The sequence below is a fragment of the Mytilus galloprovincialis genome, chromosome 1 (genome assembly GCF_965363235.1).
Source record: "Mytilus galloprovincialis chromosome 1, xbMytGall1.hap1.1, whole genome shotgun sequence".
In the NCBI taxonomy this organism is placed as follows: Eukaryota; Metazoa; Mollusca; class Bivalvia; order Mytilida; family Mytilidae; genus Mytilus; species Mytilus galloprovincialis.
In genome coordinates this window covers 21,521,660-21,542,341 of record NC_134838.1, presented here as the reverse complement: position 1 = coordinate 21,542,341, position 20,682 = coordinate 21,521,660, and the positions used below count along the sequence as shown (strand labels likewise).

Genomic DNA, 20,682 nt, shown 5'->3' with positions numbered 1-20,682 from the left:
GAAAATAAAATGACATTAAAACTGTAAGATAATTCTTAATTCTTAATGGTCTTAATGAGCAATTTGCATATAGTTTGTTATTTTTTTTTCTGCATTACCATTGTTCGTGTCGAGAACCTTCTTTTTCAATATTTTAGCAGCAAATATTGTAGTTATATCCCAGAGAAAGTATTACCCGTCACTGAATAGACATAGGTATTTCACAGAAGATAAGAAATATGTAAGTTTTTTATATTTTAGTTTACTCATTTTCTAATTGTTACTTTATATTTCATATTTGTTGTTTTTGTACTCAATATGTCCCCCTAAAAAGAGTCTAGAATCAGCATATTTTAGATATATTGTCAAAAATACGGAGATTGTGTGTATTTTTCGGACCTTTAAGCTTGAAAAAGTAGATTTCCTGATATCAAAAACGATTTTGTGATATCAAAAATTCGAATTCCTGATATCAAAAAATCATATTCTGATATCAGAAGATAAGAAATAAATGAAAGAATGAAGGCTCCCAGTGTGTCAATGAAAGCATTCATGCTCACCCGTGTGCCCAAACATCAGGAAATATGTGAAATAGTGTTTCCGGTAAACAAGTTATTATGTGGAATGTATCGCCACACGATATTTGTCATTTTATTTATGGCAAAGGGTCCATTGTTACAAAAACAAACTGCTTATACGTTTTAAGTTTTATAAACATGATTAGATTTCGAAGTCTCTAGAAAACTGTTATTTATTACCAATATTTGAATTAATAAAACATGTACATTAAAAGTCTAATCTTCAGCTTGACGAAACCGAACGATCCATTTAAGTACGAAATTCGAGTCCGATGCACTACAAGGCAATATATTGAAGATTTTTGAAATCATTCTAAAATATAACATACTATTAACTTTTGCGTCGTACAATCACAATCGATTTTTGGGATATTGGACAAACTATAAAACCTCGTACAGACAAAATTTAAGCAGATTCTTGATTTTCTTTCTTTCGATTTGAGACCCAAATAATACCAATGAAAATATAAGGTAAAAGTCCGAGTCAGCCTTTTCCCGCCATATTTTATAAATCAAATATCTCGAAAAGGTACTTCATGACCTATAAATATTTTTAGCTTATTTTGATCCTTCAAGTTAGTTTATACTCTTCCAGCTTAAAGTATCAGTTTTGAATTCAAATCCTAAGTGTAGACTGCTCTGAACCCCCTGAGTGACGTCATTCTTATGTTCATATAGGGACAAAGAGCCGGGCTGAGCCGGATGTCAGTCACTTGCAAGAACAAAAAGTCACGACAAGAATAAATTACATGGCCTGCATCGGTAGAAAGAGTTACGGCACTATAAATAATACTATCATTAACCAATTTCTCCATATAAATAGAATGGACAAGTAAACAAAGTGCCCACCGTTATACTAATATTTTGTTAATAACAAATTTAATTAAATGTCATATTAACCATTTTAATTATTAATTGTTAAAACTCTTAACATAAATGTAATGTAACAAAAAACCCCGATAAACAAGATTAAGAAAAGCACCTAAACATTTTCCAAAATGAATTAAAAAATGCAAAAAACATTTACATGTATTCAAATATAAATAATCTTTGGAAGTTATGGTTTTTATAGTTTATAGCTATTGATTGGCCATTCAGTTTGGGCAATAGCGATAGTGAGTCGGAACTTAAATAGAAAAATTTTAATTGAATAATAACTGTCAAATCATAAAAAGAATGAACAATTACACGATAATAGTGTCTCAAGTATTAATATTTCGAAGTTCTGAGGTAAATTAAGGGTGTTCTGTGGTATATTTTAAGTGTTCTGTGGTAAAAAAAAAAAAACGCTCCGAGAAAACGTTTTATCATATATTAAACAACATATCTGGGAAATCATTATATTATAAGAGGTCTCCTCTCTTCAGTCATACAGTAGTCAGATATTTCTATTACAGAACATAAATAATTTCTACACTACCCTGCGTAATGATGATTCTGAAAGTGATTGAAGCTTCAATAGTAAATACATTCAGTGTGTCTTTTATCTGGTAAATACTTATCATACTTTTTAAGGCGAAATGGACAAAAAGGTACATAAAAATCCGTTTGAAAGTCAAACTGAGTAAGTTGAGCAGTTTTAAGACCATTACCCGACAGAAGTGCGTTATAATATGATCTGAAATAACAACTTTTATAGTAGTATGTAGAGCTGAGTTGAAGCCGTGCAAAAAGTAAAATAACAAAAATACCGAGCCATGAGGAACATTCAAAGCAGACGGAGACCCTAATCAATAATCTAGTGAAAAAAATATTATCTCCCTTTTAAACACTGAAAAACTTATCTTTTCAATGCTTGTCTAATATTAACAAGGACGATATCTTTAAACTAAGTTTTTACGCAAATTCAAACGGATCTTATCCCAATGTAAACATTTGATATGACTATATCGAGAAGACCACAATAACTTGTACAAAAATCTTGAATGCCTTTTCTTAAAATTTTATAAAAAAAATAGTAAAAAGACGCCTACTTCATAAGAATACTTATCTACAATATTTTTAATCTACACAGAGAGTTTTTTCTATTGTTGTAGTCACGAACATACAATAGGCTATACAGAATTTTCACATGACAAGACTAAGAGGGGACCGGTTTATTCGAAAACTTAGAATGTGAAAAAAAATCAGTTTATTTTGGGAAATGGTAACATGTTATCAACTTTGTGAAACACTCCCAAAATTTGATGAACCGAAAGACCTTTAGATTTTAGTGTACATGATTTTTTTTTCAAATTCTATCAATATGCAGCAAAGATTGGCAATTTCGTAGATTCATTTGCTCTTTTATCAATAAATACATTTTGATAGCACCACCTATCTATTGATAGCAGATGTCAATCTGAATTACAATGCTCGTGTAACCATTTTTTAGAAGCAAACAAAGCAGGCAAGCCAACCAAACTTTTAATATGTTAGCATTAGGATAACACCTTTGACACACTGTGTACTCACCAAATGAGCATCCATCAAACAGTGTTGTTTCACAACTGTTTCTTTAGGGGTTAGTTGTAAATAACGTTTGATACAGTCTATGATACTGGTAACTTATTATTTTCGTTTATTAACTAATTGTTTCTGTCTGTAAATCAAACGTCAATATTGCATGGTTCATTGTGACCAAACGTTATACAGGTTTAACTCCGCCTACTTATGTTTTAGTTGACATGTGTCAATCTTAATTACAATGCTCAGTTGAGCAAACATTGATACAAAAAAAGTAAGCAAGGCAAACAAGCCAACCAAACTCTTACTTTTCATCCAATAGTAAATTTACTCTAATTACTGTACATGTAGTAACCATTTTTTTTTAACTTGCAACATAGTAAATGATTTTTTAATTGGATTTCGTTTTGCAAGACATGTGTTAACATTTATTAACATTTATTAACATGTGTTAATCGAATTTGCAGTCTGGTTTTTTTTCTGTTTAGTTGTAATTTTTTTTTCAAATAACCCTCTTCCTAAACAAATCAAACAGTACTTCTGTAACAACATAAAAGCTGCAATCTTTATAATGTCATACAACTATATCTTTAAAAAAATTCATGTGGTGCAATATTTTATCTCTGCTGATACTATGATGAAAAGATATATGTAGGGTAACACTGCAAAAGGTTTCGAAAATATTTTAAGCTTGTTTTTCAAATACAAACAGATGGAATTCAAGAGAAAAACTTCTACGTATTTCATTATGGGTAATGATACATTATTTGTCCATTTTCCATGTTGTACTAAAAATACCTCTGAAAAATTGGTTTCAAAGGTTATGAAAATAACCGCCAGCAACGCAAGTATGAAAAGTAATTCATAATGTACATTTGTTTTCTCTTATCAAAACAAACCCAAAATCAAGTAATTCCTTCGCATGTTGGTCTATTTTTATAATTCTTTTGTTGGCAATGTTCTGTTACCCTTTTTGTCTATCCAGTTATCGATAGTAGTATTGTTATTGTATATGCTGAATTGCGGAGGTTAAGACGTTGTTAACCTTTACAAAATTGAAAAACAACACGTTTGATAATTTCAATGCGTCCGAAGCGCTTTTCTGGATTTACCTTCATCAGGAACTCTCAAAGCCAAACATTTGAAATCCGAGGATATATAAGTACCAAAACCGTTGAAGAGCTATATGACCAAAATACCTAAAATGAATAGCCAAATTCATCCAAAGTCAACTTTGCCTGAGGGAGTTGAAACCTTAGTTTCTTTAAAATTTCAAAATTTATAAACGGACAATTTTAGAAAAGTTTGTTAAATCATGTCAGTACCGAAGTACTGACTACTGAGCTGATGATACCCTCGGGGAGTGATAGTCCACCAGCAGAGGTATCGACCCAGTGGTGTAAAAAATTGAAAAACAACACGTTTAATTATTTCATTGCGTCCGAAGCGCTTTTCTGGATTTACCTTCATCAGGAACGCTTTAAATGAGTTCAAACAACTAAATATTTTGTTTTGTGTAAAACTAAATGTAATTTAAAACTTTTTAAAGACGTTTTGTGGTCAAATATTGACTCTCCTGTTACCAAAACAGGACACATAAAAGGGTAGATAAATTTCTTCATTTATGAATGCCGTTGAGACATACCTATACTCCCTCTGATGAAGCGATAATGTTTTTCTATTGTGTTCCTAGTTTTGGTTTCCAACACGTAATTGCCCTTCATACAAGTATGATATTAGTGTAAATGAGAAATATGTTGGTACATGTAGCAGCATAGATATTTGTTCACTAACTGTCTTGAACTTTCTTTTTCTACACTGCTATGCACAAAACGTGCTGCATTTAATTTTAATGATGATTTGATCTTTTGAAAATCATCACTGAATATTTACATATTCATAACAGGGGAAACAATTCAAGGGTTAATCTAGTAATATGCACTTCGTGTACTCCAATTGAATTTAGTTTGTCATGAAAAAAAAATGTTACATATAATGCAACCGTGGGCACAGATCAGTGTGGATAGTATGTATGCATGTTTGAAAGTGTCTTCTGAAAGTTTTCTATTGTTTTTTTTTCTTTGCATAGTGTTTTATGATAAACTATGTTGTACAGTGACAGTCATCCCCAATATCAGACAAGTACCAAACACTAAACATTTGTAGTGTCGGTTATTCAATAATTGGTTTTTATGTTCTAGTTTATCATAGAAAACACACTTTTTAAAAATGTTATATGAATTAGCAAATTATTCTGTTAAAAATGTTCCACTTATTTGCTTTTGGATTGAAGCAAAACCTCAAAATTAGCACATGAACACATACTGTGTATCAATTTGAACTATACATGCTTGATCATTCAACATTGAAGTTTTATCCTGCATAGGATTACGTTTTGTAAAACTTGTTCAAATTACGTAAATAGCTTTTGAATAGTTCTTACCAATTATTTATTATAAGACACTGTCAACGTATATTTGTTCCTAATAATATTTGTTCCTGAGGGAAACAATATTATAATAATATTTGTTCTTCGGAAATTATGTTATATATAAAGGCAACAGTTGTATACCGCTGTTCAAACTCATAAATCCATGGACAAAAAAAAAATCGGGGTAACAAACTAGAACTGAGGGAAACGCACCAAACATAAGAGGTGAACAACGACACAACACTACAATGTAGCACACACAGAAACGGACCAAGCATCAGACAAAATCCCACGAGAATAACAAATATAACATCAAAACCAAATACATGAATATGGGATAGACAAGTAGCGTGACACGTCTTATCGCAATGTGAATTTACACTCAAAAATAAGAGAAAACAAACGACGCAACGTTAAAATGTAACACACACAGAAACGCACTATAATATAACAATGGCCATATTCCTGACTTGGTACAGGACATTTTTAAAGGAACCTGGTTTTGTGGCATGCCAAACCTCGCACTTTAATGGCAATGTTAAATATAACATTGAAATGACAACTTAATATTACAGGACTACAATACAAATAAATAGGAAAACGTGTTAGACAAAGAAACACATGATTAATGGATAACAAAAAGCATCAGGTTTAAAATTCAATACGCAAAAAACGCGCCTCGTCCACACAAGACTCACCAGTGACGCCCAGATATAAAAGATCGAAAGTGAAAAAAAGTACAAAGTTGTACAGCACTGAAGATCAAAAGTTGAAAAAAATTGTGTCAAATACGACTATGTTTTTAAGCTTGGGATAAGAACATCCTTATCATTTAGAACAATTAATGCTATTGCAAACAGTAAATTTTATTAAATGAATATAATAGATATACATAATGAAACTGAAGTATTAACTAATTACAGAAAACAAACACGAATACATAATGCAAAGACCAACACAATAGACACACCCGACTCAGTCCAGGCTTCAACGCAATAAATCATAATAATGACGTCACATACGATGGTGAAAAAGCACGAAAATTACGTCACATTTGAATTTATGAAATTTGAAAACGGATCATCAAAAAATGAAAAATGACGTCACATTTGAATGAATAAGATAGAATTAGGATTGATTTAAGATTATATTTGAACTAAATACTGATATTGCATTTAATAACAATGCACATTTTAATACTTATAAATAGCAAACTAAGGAAGCAATTAACTATTTATTATAAAGCTATGTCCGGTTTGTTTTGATCTAACTTCAAACGTAAAATATCGTACTGATTACGTTGAACAAAATCTAATGCAGTGATTAATTTTCTTTACCATAACACATAAATATAATAGAAAAGACGTTAACACATTTTACAAAATCCGATGAGAATTACAAATATAACATAAAACATTTAAACTAAATACATGAATTTGGGATATACAAGTACCGTAACACGTCTTATAGTAATGCGAATTCACACTCAGCAAAACAGTCACAATCGAGAATAAGTCACGTTTGGTAATTAAAAGATTAGACGACATAATGACAAACCACAATCTACCATGTGGTAAAAATGTCCTTAGCTAGTTTGGTTAAAGACACATCGTATGGATCCACCAATTCGTGATGGTGTCCATAAAATTTACGGAGTGTCAATTTTAATCTGTCCTCCTCATAACTTTGTTGGAGCAGTTTCTGCGTAAGGAGCACACTCCTGTATATGAAGTCCGTATAGTGTGAACAAGCACGAGAATAACGTATCATTTGCGATATGTAAACACCATACGAAGGGGCAGAGGGTATGTTACTGCTGAGAAATGGGAAATTGATAATTGGGAAGTTGAAATCGTCCCGTTTATCATAGATTTTCGTGTGAAGTCGTCCATCTACGTCAATATTGAGGAAAAGATCAAGGTATGAAGCAGTCCTTTTAGTATCAGTAGTATCCTTAATTCAAGTTCACTGGGATATATGAGATGTAGGTATTGGCTGAAATATGGGTTATTCAATGATAGAACATCATCAATATATCGGAAAGTAAAATTAAAGAATTTCGCAAGGTGCTTTTTCTTTTTGTCTTTTAGAAGGTTCTGAATGAATTCTGCTTCATACGAGTACAAAAACAAATCAGCCAGCAGGGGTGCACAATTAGTACCCATTGGAATACCGACTGTTTGTTGAAATATAAATCCTCCAAACTCAAACAAATATATTGTCGATCAAAAAGTCCAGCATTTTGATAATATCATCTTCAGTATATTTTCTGGAAGATTCAGTGTGATTCTTTACAAAATATGAATTATTGTAACCCAAAACAAGAAATTTGTATCTACGATTCCCATTTTTATGGAAAAAGCTCTGTTTTATGAGATGGCGAAGTCGATCTTTCAACTGAGCATGGGGAATAGTAGTATATAGCGTAGAAAAATCAAAAGTTTTTATGTTGCTGCAAAATTGCAAAGATTGTGATCGAAGATTAAGCAGTAGATCTTTCAAAAGTTTGAGAATCCACATCTGGTTAACACCACTGGTAGAATATATCTCCTCACAATATTTTTGAAACCCATCTTTAACTGTAGAAAGAATAGTAGTCATTACTTTAGAAAGATGTTTAGTCGAACATTTTGAAGACCCAGCTATGTATCTTTCTTTATATGGAGTTTTGTGTAATTTAGGTATCCAGTATAATGAAGGTAAGTTTTCTTCATTTTCTTTGATGTTGATACCAAAAGAAAGAAGGACAGATTTATGATTTTGTAAAATTTCGTCCTTGGTAAATGATGTTAAAGAATATGTAGGATTACCAGTAGTTTTATTAATTCCAAGCTCTGTAGTGAGACATTGCAAATAATGTTTTTTATATTTGTTCCACTGATATTAGTAACTAATCTTATATGTTGATGAGTATAACAAATGTTCCTATAATGCGGAAGTTTAGTTTACACCTGATTGATTATTATATAAATCCGAACAGATTTTAAATGCGGATTATATTCTAAATCAAAACAGATTAAATGCTAATTATTTGATTATTATGTAAAATGAAAAGTGTTTATATGAGTTATATATATTCACCTGTACACAACACCTGAATCTATACTATTAAACGAGAAGACCTCATTTTTGGTGTCGCTTCTCTTCTTTCCACAATAAATTAATCAACACGCCTCTGTGTCCTATAGGTACAGTGAATAGTCGCATTTGTCATCCATTCATATGATTATTCAGATTGAGTTATTTTGGGAGAAAAACGAGAAAAAAGGCATCCGGATATTGTCCCGTCATTGGACGAAATTTTAAGTCTGATTAGACTTCCGGTTTGCGTTTTTCTGTATACTGTATTTTAAGAATTCTATCTGCTATCTTTTCAAGTTTACTATCCACGGCGGTCACATAGTTTATTAAATAGAGAGGGTCTGTATACTATATCAATGACCACCATGGATCGATTAGTAAACTTAAAATTGAAAGTAAATACACTATATTTATATAGTAATGAATGTTCATAATATACAGATTTATATAAGCGCTAAAATTATTCATGTGAACTTTTGATGCCTTTTCTGAAATTCTCCAGTTATTAAATCTTTTACAAAATTCATTGATTACAAAAAAAGAAGATGTGGTATGATAGCCATGTTGAGACAACTCTCCACAAGAGACCAAAATGATACAGAAATTAACAACTATAGTTCATCGTACGACCTTCAACAATTGAGCAAAGCCCATACCGCATAATCAGCTTTAAAAGGCCCTGAACTGACAAGGTAACACAATCCAAACCAGAAAACTAGCGGCCGTATTGATGTACAAAAAATGAACGAAATACAAATATGTAACACATAAACAAACGACAACCACTGAATTACAGGCTCCTTACTTAAATGTTCATAACATACTCAATGTATTATGTTCATATTGAAATTGATAGAAAACCAAAATTGGGAATTTTGGAAATAAAGGAGGAGGGATAAAAAAAAACACATTTTCCTGTCCCCAATAACCTTTGACTTATGACACTTTTGCTGAAATTCTCCAGTCATTTAATATTTTACATAATTCTTCCAACAACACTTTACATACTATAAACTACGCTCTGAATGCCCGCGATTTCGCGGGTGTGTTCTAGTGTATACTAAAACATGGAGGCTGATGAGTATGAGAAAATATTTATGTTTTTAAATGATGGGACATATGTTGACATACAACCACCAAAAATTATGTGATACCATTCCTTACAGCTTTTACATTAATGCTAGCAAGACAATTCTTTGTTTGGCTTGCTTGCTTTGTTTGTATCAATGTTTGCTCAAGCATGGTAATTAAGATAGGCGGGGCTTAATCAGCTTGTATACATCATACGTAAATTTTATTGGACGTTATGTTTGAGGTTAAGGACACTTAATTTTAAAACATCACATGACAAATATTCTCACATGTTTCCTCACCTGTAAAAATACAAACTTTTTTCTTGAAACTGGCCTTCCAGTTTTGCGCCGAGTACAATTTTTTTTTAATATTTTTGTGACATTGACCTAATATTGTTTTTTTTTTTTATAACATATCAATCTATTAGTTCAGTTTAAAACCGTGTCTGCCCTTCCATTAAGTGACTCAAGAAAAAATATGTTAGGGTGTGTTTGAGATGAATATTTTGTCTTGAAAACGTACAAAGCAAGAGTATTTGATACATCATCTAGCTTCAAATTCTATCAGTTTTATATAGCAAAGCTACAGGTTGACTTTATAACATAAAAAAATCACAGTACTAAAAGATGAAATACCTATTCAATGAATCACAAAATCAGAGTAGGTGTGTTCGAATAGCTATTTTACTAAAAGTACTTGACGACACTCTTTAAGTTGGATGATGAAAATGCATATCTTCAAAAAAAAAAAAAAAAATTGGCTTGTGAAAATGAACTGGCTTAATGGGGAGATAATTTTTGACGAAGTAGAATCCTGCCTATATTGTATATTTACAGTTAAGGCAACATGTGAGAATATTTGTCATGTGATGTTTGAAAATTTAATGTCCTTAACCTCAAACATAGCGTCCAATAAAATTTAAGTATGATGTATACAAGCTGAAACCCCGCCTATCTTAATTGCCATGCTTGAGCAAACATTGATGCAAACAAAGCAAGCAAGCCAAACAAAGATTTGTCTTGCTAGCATTAATGTAAAAGCTGTAAATAAAGTTAGCGGGTAATTCATGTAAAACGATGTTCATCCATTTAAACATCAATTTGTCGGCCGCAAATTTGCGAATAATTAGAAACATCATGATAGTTATTAAGCTATTATGACCTGCCTATGCTAATGTTACATGTATAAACTTTATGCATATAAGAAGTCTGCGGTAAAAATGAACAAAGTGTTCACTATGATTAAAGCTCATTTTACATATGGTAGAATACGATTATTAAAAAAAATTGTTACAATGCATTGTAAATTTATTTTTCTCCACCCCAATAAAAGAACATCGTTTATTATATATTCGCCTCAAATAACAAAGGACAAACAATTGATTACAAGAAATATATCGTTTGTACTTGCGATTATTGAAAAACGGTATTTCCATATTACAGTTCAGGCAACGACGACATATTGCATATTGTTTCTGGTACACAGACCATACCACTATATTAGCTATACTGCTTCAACACAATAATCACATGACGATGATTAATTATTAAGAAGCATGATATGTACAAAAGATCTAACATGTCTAAGGAGAGAATTCAAAAGAGAGAACAAAGTAAAAAATGGAAACTAAACAATTATAATATTTATGAGTTTTAAGTATCAGATTACATATCCGTCACTGGACGCTTCTCAAGCCATTTTTGTACACCTGCAATGTTTGTTATTTTATCTAAATGTTTTTTCATTGTCGGTGAGGTCTCAAATACAGAATCGCCTTTCTTTGCTGTTAGTCTGTTCATTAAATCGAAGAATGCCAAATCTGCTACTGATAGCTATAAGAAAAAATACATGGGTAAATGTCGAAGAAATAATAATAACTTTACCAAGTAATTTAAAAAAAAAACACACAACGAAATCTACAATGTTAATCTAATAATTTATTTTATTATATACTTTGGTATATATGATATGTAAAGCATTTAAAGCTGTATTTAGTTTCAAATCTTACAAAAGTGGTAAAAAATTAAACAAAACATATAAAATAACTATCACCATTTCATATATAACAGCAAATATCATACCTTATCACCAACCAACCATTCTCCACTGTTTTCATTTAACATTTTCTCCAAATGCGACAGGAATCGTGGATAAACAACTTCCATTAAGTTTTTCTCTATATCAGGCTAAATATATAAAACAATAAACATGTAATGTTATTAGTTTAAGTGCATAGACCTTAATACCATTGCTGATATAAGTTGTTAACTTTTACTAAGTTTTATAACTTATGAGTACAATTGTATATCTCTCTATCTCAACATGTAATTTTAAAATGTATCTGAAACACAACTTTAATTAATTCTCATGTACTCGTAAATTAAAAAAGTCTGGAATTTCCACTTTTCAGTATATTTTGTGAGGGTGAGATTGTAATTCTTAGTATTCCAATGGATATAAATGATGCTACTTTTTCAGAGAAATGCTCTAAATATTTTACAGTCTTGTAGCATGTCACAGCAACGAGCTATATTGTGCTTCGTACGAAGATGTGGTGGGTTTTAGCAAGACTTAAGATATCGACCCTCCTCCTTTTATTAATCTCCACCAGTGGATAAACAAATCGTACACAAGGAAATATTCGATAAAAACTAGTACACGAAAACCACTCAATTTTGATATAATATAAAAAAGAAGATGTGGTATGATTGCCAATGAGACAACTATCCACAAAAGACCAAAATGACACAGATATTAACAACTATAGGGCACCGTACGGCCTTCAACAATGAGCAAAGCCCAAAGTCGTTACTACTAGAAGCCCTTTCCCTTTCATGAAGGTGACCTACGGAATAAGACTGTTTATTAAGTATGCACAAGACGGGTGCCACATGTGGAGCAGGATCTGCCTACCCTATCAGAGCATCTGCGATCACCACTAATTTTTGGTGAGGTACGTGTTACTTAATCTTTAGTTTTCTATGATGTGTCTTGTGTCTTGTGTATTAATAATTCTCTATTTGTCATTTTTAGCTATTGTGTTGTCAGTTTATTTTCGATCTATGAGTTTGACTGGTATATTTCGCCCGTCTTTTATTCTTCCCTTTTTTCGATTAAAGCTTACCTTCTTAGTTTCGTCCTGTTCAAAGAATAGTTTGACAGTTTCTGTGATCACGTCATTAATACATTCTATGACAACATCACACTTTGTATTCTCCACATTATTTTTTCCGTATAGATCTGGAAATGAAAAATACAATTGCATATTGATAGGTGCATATTTAAACCTTCGCTAACAAATTCCTGCTTCTTATGAATATTTCAAATAGGTCAGAACCTACTGGCTCTTTATCGTCACATTTATACGAAATAGTATTTACATAATAACGATAAGTGGTAAAACAAGAGGCTCCAAGTAGCCAGTGTCGCTCACTAGAACTGCTTTTTACACCTATGTTCTATTTTTAGGCATGTCCGCCATATTGGTCGGCAGGTAGGGTATTCGGTTACATTTTTAAAACTAATATACCCTAAAGATGAGTGTGAAATTTGTCTCTGTAGTTTCAGAGGAGAAGATTTACAAAACTTAAACAATTGTTTAAAATTGACTTTAAAGGGCAATTACTCCTTAAGCCTCGGTCACACCTTACCGGATAGCACGAACGGACGCCTAACGGATGAAAATAAAAGTTGTCCGCTGACAAAGTTGTTATCCGTTGGGAGTCCGTTGATGTAATGACCGAATAAAACGGACGTGTACCGAATGCATAACGGATGAACAAGATATACGGAAAAATTAAAGGCGACAATAATAATACATGTAAATCGCATAAATATTCAAAATGTTTCTTTGTAACTGTTTTTGGTTTGTTCTTCAAAATGCAGCCAAAGGGCAGTGTCTGGGCTGAATAAGAGCTGCTTGATTGTAAAGACGTGCCTTTACTCTAAAATCGATTATGATTAATAAGAATTCATGAACCTTAAGAAATCTGATATACCAATAATTGGCATTTCTGACGCGAAATTCTCAATTGGCATTTATCCGTTTCAGATCCGTTCATCATCCGTTTTATCCGTTATACGTCCAGTAGAAGTCCGTTTCTAATTCGTTCAACATCCGTTTTATCCGTTAAACGTCCGGTAGAAGTCCGTTGGTGAATTTATCTTCCAGACCTCCAACGGATGTATAACAGACACGTAACGGATACAAAACGGAAACGAAACGGACGAGTACCGTACAAAACGGACGCCTAACGGACGTTTAACGGACAATTTATCCGTTGGACGTACGTTCAAAGTTTTTGTAAAAGAATACCACAAAATTGGTAAAAAATGATATATAAGGTCAATAACTCCTTCAAGGGCCAATTCAAAATTTTAGTTATGTTGACTTATTTGTAGATCTTATACTTTGCTGAACATAACTGCTGATTAAAGTTTATTTCTATCTATAATAATATTCAAGATGATAATCAAAAACTTTTATGAATGTTCTTTATATTACTAATTTAGGGGCAGCAACCAAACAATGGGTTGTCTGATTTATCTGAAAATTTCAGGGCAGATAGATCTCAACCTAATGAAAATTTTACCCCATGTCAGATATGCTCTAAATGCTAAATAGTTTCAGAGATAAAAGCCAAAAACTGCATTTAACCCCTATGTTCTATTTTAAGCCATGGCGGCCATCTTGATTTGCGGGCGAGGTCTTCGGACACATTTTGTAAACTAGATACCCCAATTTTTTATTGTAGCCAAGTTTGGTTAAATTTTTCAGAGGAGAAGATGTTTGTAAAGATTAACAGACGACGGACGACGGACGCCAAGTGATGAGAAAAGCTCACTTGGCCTTTTAGGCCAGATGAGATAAAAAGAACATGGATAAAATAGCCTGATATTGTACAGGTACAATTTATTTCATGTTGTTTAACGTTATACAGGCATTTTTGTCTCTTGTGGAGAGTTGTCTCATTGACAATCATACCACATCTCTTTTTGTATATTTCGCAGATTTTCATATTTTTTTTTTAGTTTTATAGTCAAATTACCGAGATCTCTAGCTAAATATCTTGCAATGGCCATAGACTGAGGTATCTGTTTGTCTCCATGTGTAAGTACTGGAACCTGTCCACAAGGTGTATCTACAAAAGTCAAGGAGATAATTCATTACGGTATAAATTTAAAATCTTTTAAATCCAGCAAAATGGTAGAGAATAAACAATGAAATATGTGTTTACTGAAACAAACAAATATGAATGTCGTTGAAAAATCTCGATTTCCTTTTTACGCTATGTTGTCACATTTCAAATTTATGGCTGTGATTTCAGAGCCAAACGAGTTTTGACATAAGTTGATTCAACGCAAAAAGCTCTTAATGTATTATTTATTGTTACAAAATTGTTTTATTTTGTTGATATTACCTGTTTGTTATTTGAGTCACAACAATACATGCAATATGATTGCAACGTTATAACGAAGAAATGAAATTGATATCCTGTCGTTATAGCAAACACGAAAATGATTTCTTAAGAGATTTCAACTTGACAATTGTGAACTTTCCATTTCTATCTAACCACATTCCAGTAGCGCATGGATATGGATTATATATTCCCTAGTTTATACGATATTCCTGGACTTTCGTTTCCTATCTTGATCTCCTTGATAGAGGGTTGTTGATCATAAGGTAGCTGCTTCTAAACTAAAAGTTCCAAGTAGCGAATTTTAAGTAATTCCTTCGAAAACTTAAAGGGACGCCTACACAAGCTTGATCACCATTATGACGATGGATATGTTCCAATCGTCGGAACCTCAATCCCTTCGTCCTTTTCTGTGAATGTGATCTACCACATAAGACTACTAGTAATCAACTGGTTTGTACTTGCATGAACAACAAGATTGGTGCCAAATATAGAGCAGGATTTATTCACCATTCCTTTTATTTTGTGGGGTTCGTGTAGCCCAGTTGTGTTTTGTATACTGATGTTTGTCTTTTGGTTATTTTCATTGTGGTTTTTTTTTTTTGCCATGGCGATGTACATTTATTTTCAACTTAAGAGTTTGTCCCTTCGATATCGTACGTCTTTTTTCAAAGTTAAATATACAGTTTATGCAAAAATTAAATGCTTTTTATTTTAAGCATTGACCGAAGCATATTGTGTATGAAGAGTGTGTCATACGTCCGATTCAGTTCTGAAATCCGTGTTTTGCAATGGGTAAATGTACAATTTATATATATATAAAGTGTTTACCGCGGTCTATATTCAGAACGATTACTGTCCGATAAAATCGTCGGTAGATACATTTGTTATTAGTTGTCAATGGCTTTAAACCAGTTTCCAATCACTGTGAGTTCTCTCAGATCTGTATTTTGTGTCTTTTCTGTTTTTAATAGTTTTTGTGCGTTGTATCGATCGAATAAGAAAAGCTCTTTTCAACTGATGTTTTTATAGTTTGCTTTGAAGTTGTACTGTAAGACCACTGCCCAAAGTTAGAGGAGAGGTTGGCGCCAGAATTTGTAGTCCCGTCACGTTATGTATATACATGTATTTAGTCTGGAGCCGGTTTTCAGCGGTTGTCGCTTGTTGCTTTATGTCATAATTGTTTTCAGGAATTGAATTGTTTGTATTTAAAGCTGCTAGTTTTTTATTTGCCATTTTCGGGGCCTTTCAAAGCTTATTATGTGGTATATTCATCGTTTAGCGTAGCGTCACATTTATACAATACTGTGTCCTAACATTTATTGTTGGATTCTTCAACATAGCATTAACTATCTTATGGAGTTAAGACATCACAGTTTATTCACAAGTATCTAGAAAGTAGAAATTGTTTAACAAAAAGACACACTTTGACATTTTAGATACAAGCAGTTGGTAGAAATGATAGCTTTGTAGTGTTTATGTTGGTTTAACAATTATCAACTATTTCATATTGATAGATATTTTTATTATTCTCTTAAAGTAAGCGTGGTATTTTTTCTCTATATACTGTAGTACTTACTTGGTTTTCGCTCAGGCCATTCCTCCTTTTCAAACCTGTCGTCTTCAAATTCTTTATCGACTGCAGACAACATGATACGAGCCAGCTCCGCTCGACCCATTAAGTTGAAGTAACTAATTTTATAAGCCGACATGTTTTTGGGTTATTTTTATTTTACTAATTCAATTACTTGACTTTAAAAAAGAGATATTTCTTCGTCTCAAAGTTTTAATTCAATAAATGAGTGATTAATAGTAATATAGTACAGATAAACATTATCTTATTGGACCTTATAGCTTTGTATGTTTGTCTTACTTTAATCTTATCCAAACAGGGTATATTACATTTTGATAGTTAATTCATACACATACTCAAAATATTTATTAAGTGCGTTTGAACTTATATGAACTATTCTTATGGGCATTATGTTTTTTTGGTCTATTCGTCCGTCCGTCCGTCTGTCCCGTTTCAGGTTAAAGTTTTTGGTCAATGTAGTTTTTGATGACGTTTAAATCCAATCAACTTGAATCTTAATACACATTTACCCTTTGATATGATCTTCCTAATTTAAACGCCAAAATTATAGTTTTGGTCCTTATTTCACGGTCCGCTGAACATAGAAAATGATAGTGCGAGTTAGGCATCCATGTACTTTGGACATATGTTTATTTCTTCACATTTATAATGTGTGATGGAAACTTCTAAAAAATAAATGACATAAATACTAAAGATAAATCTTAATTTTAAATGAACAATTTGCATATAATTTGTTAAAAAAAATTCTGCATGACCGTGTTTCTGTCAAATAATGATAGTCAATATATAATGGAATTATACCATAGTGAACTAATATTTTCAAAATACTCCTCGTTTTGGTGACCAAAATAAGAGGGTCCACTGACTTACCTAAAGGGGGAGCTGGTCCAGTCTTGGTTCAGTGATTCCCTATGAAATCAACCAAATTTTCCACACAAAAGGGCCTACAGGGCCCCTCCTGGACCCGCCTATGACACTTAATGCAAGGAGGCTACTACGAAGTTAGCGTAATAGATTTCAAGTCATCTTTTTCAATTCTTTCTTGCTAAACAATTCACAGTGTGTTGACATTTAAATCGCATCTTACCCTTAAACTTGGAATCATGTACACACGAATATAGATAAGTCTGCTTTATGCCTCGAATTTTAAGACAAAAAAAATGTTCGTGTCGAGAACTTTCTTTTCTCATATTTCAGCCGTACATATTCTGATGATGGATCTAGAGAAAGTCATGCCCGCCACTGAATATATATCTATATTTCACAGAAGACAACGTACATGTATGTTTTCTGATTATTTCGTTTACTAATTTTTCTAATTGTTATTTTGTATTTCATATATATATATATATATATATATATATATATATATATATATATATATATATATATATATATATATATATATATATATATATATATATATATATATATATATATATATATATTATATATATATAGTTTTTGTACTCAATATGTCGCCCCCAAAAAAGTGTATATTCTTGGCTCTAGAATCAGCACATTTTAGATATATTGTCAAAAATATGAAGATTTGTACATTTTCGGACCTTGAAGCTTGAGAAAATCTTGGACCGCAGCCTAGGATTCAAAATGTTCTGCAACCAAAATATTGAATTCTGAGACTTAAAAAAAAATCTAGAATCATTGGTGGCGGCCAAAGTACAATATACAAACACTGTTAAGAACTATTGAAAATTTGTCCAACTGACGCCACCATTCAAATAACGCATACTTAAGGAATAAATTCTTCGTCATTCTTATGTTATGTGTCAACATGAATTTAATTGTAATACCAGTAATATCACAACTATTTCAATGTGATATTGTAGTATTTTGGTCTGGTGAAGAAAATAAAACAAGCTTGGTATCCCAGATGGGTTTCTTTTTAATCAAATAAATGTAAACATGACATTCAAAGGCTACAATGATTTCTTAACTGAAAGAGATTTTCCTTGAATTTATTACAAAACATGATCATTTAAAAGAAAGATCAATGTTTGATACCATTAACTGTCTGACAGAACTTTATATGAGTACAATCAAATGTATTTTGAATTTCTTACAATAGAATGGCATATTTCTGAACGAGTTCAAATATTAAGTTAGCAATTCTTACACAAAAGCATGTAGTTTTAAAGGGTCACTAGCTACGAGATATATAAAAAATCTAAAGTTTATTTTTTTTCTGTTCAATTAATAATGAAAGTGAAATAGTGAAATAACAATTCGCTTTTTGCAGCCAAAAAGGTTCAATTTTGTCAAATTACGCTAAGCAATATTGATAAATAGTAATTCACTTGCAAGTGAATGAGTCGACCTCTTTAAATCCGTATTCATGTGAACTTCAATTTAACCCCTAGCTAGAGATTGACAACGCATGCATTGTACGTGAACTGGTTATTTAAAAAAAAAAGAATGTCAATAATGAAAGTGAAACTACGGTAAATCATTTGATTACTAATTCGATGCACATAAAATCATTCTTATACGGTTAAAACAATGAGAAACATCTATTTTTAATCTATAAAATAGAATCAAACAGACCTATAAAAATCCAATTGCACGTGTTGGTTTAATCTATTCATATCTTTATTTATGTTTACATCGCTTATATTGTCATCTGAGGCCAAATCGATAGGTAATTAGATGGCGTCTGGACTAAAATACACATGAATCAAACCTATATATTATCTACCCCATGCTCTGTAAACTGTTTATTTTAGACTTTTGATAGTTTGGATAAACGTTTTACATTGTTATAAATCAAATATGAGAATTTGAGTCAAATCGGTGACCATGAATTTGACAGCTAGTGCACTTTTAAACACTTCACAAGCACATGCATGTAAAAAAAACATTAAAATAAAGTATTGATATCTAATGGATGTCTTTTGAACCTATGTCGGTTTCAAAAATGATCGTGATAGTGTAAAAAAATCAAGGGAAATAAGTCATACCTCCTTTCCCTCCAAACCACAAAAAAAAATTGTGATGTTTACATATTCATAATATACACATTTTACGCATTTATCTATAAAATTATTTTTGTTATTTTATGAGCCCTATAAAAACTAAACTTGAACTTCATCATTAATTTTTTCACAATTTTAGCGCAAGAAATCTGATCATTTTCAAAAATGAAGAGCAGCCTTCTCTATAATACAAATATAGTTTTTGAAAATTATAGTTCCATTATTGAGGCTACTTACGCATTTAAGTCAATAGTCTTAATAGATTCCGAAAGTGATTGGTAATTTTTTAAGAAAGTTTCGAATTTGTTGATCGGTTTATACTACTTTTGAATAACGGTATTCTGCTGTTGCCTTTATTCAGCATTGTCCCGAATTTTAACAATCAAAGTGGTGTCATAGCCATATAATAATGCATCTGGAAATGCTATAAACAAACGATAGCTTTTCTATGTATTTTTCGAACAACACATCATGTAAGCCTTCGTAACTAGCAACATTGAGTTACAGAGGGAAGAGGTCGGGAAAACGAACAACAGTATTTCGATTTTCAGATATATCAATTCGAAAGTCTGTTTTGATTTCAAGGTTGAAAAAAGAAAACGGCGACTGAATCAAAAAAGATATAAGACACTCAATCAGTCATTACATTTGAATGTAACCCAATACGTATTTGCAAGATCAAACCAAACCAAACAGTGCTGTACAAAATGCGAATATACTGTGCCTAAATTAATGATATAAAAAATCCACATTTCTAGAATTCTTTTCAGAGAGCTTAATTTTCACTATACAATCATCAATTGAATCGGTTTATTCAATATGCTACATACTTTTTGGACCTTTTGGATTACAACTCTTTATCTTTTATATAAGCTTTGGATTTCAAATATTTTGGCCACGAGTATCACTGAAGAGACATATATTGTCGAAATGCACATATGGTGCAAGACAATTGGTACCGTTAATTTTATTTATACCACTGGGTCGATGCCTCTGCTGGTGGACTATTATTCCCCGAGGGTATCACCAGCCCAGTAGCCAGTACTTCGGTACTGGCATGAAAATACGGATTTTTTGTTATTAAAATTTA

The 20,682-nt window shown here is 31.8% G+C and overlaps 2 protein-coding genes across 2 annotated transcripts in view; one reads left to right on the top strand and one right to left on the bottom strand.

Annotated features, from left to right (window-relative positions):
- The window catches only part of LOC143069181 (jouberin-like), a 377,039-nt gene that overhangs the window by 208,358 nt on the left and 147,999 nt on the right, over window positions 1-20,682 (top strand). The gene's annotated exons all lie outside the window — the stretch shown is intronic.
- Window positions 11,216-16,818, bottom strand: LOC143068982 (putative glutathione S-transferase 7). Its single transcript, XM_076243403.1, has 5 exons — window positions 16,585-16,818; window positions 14,637-14,729; window positions 12,713-12,828; window positions 11,670-11,774; window positions 11,216-11,420 (listed from the first exon to the last, which is right to left on the bottom strand). The coding sequence occupies exons 1-5, from the start codon at window positions 16,715-16,717 to the stop codon at window positions 11,253-11,255; spliced, it is 615 nt and encodes a 204-aa protein (XP_076099518.1). The 5' UTR covers window positions 16,718-16,818; the 3' UTR covers window positions 11,216-11,252.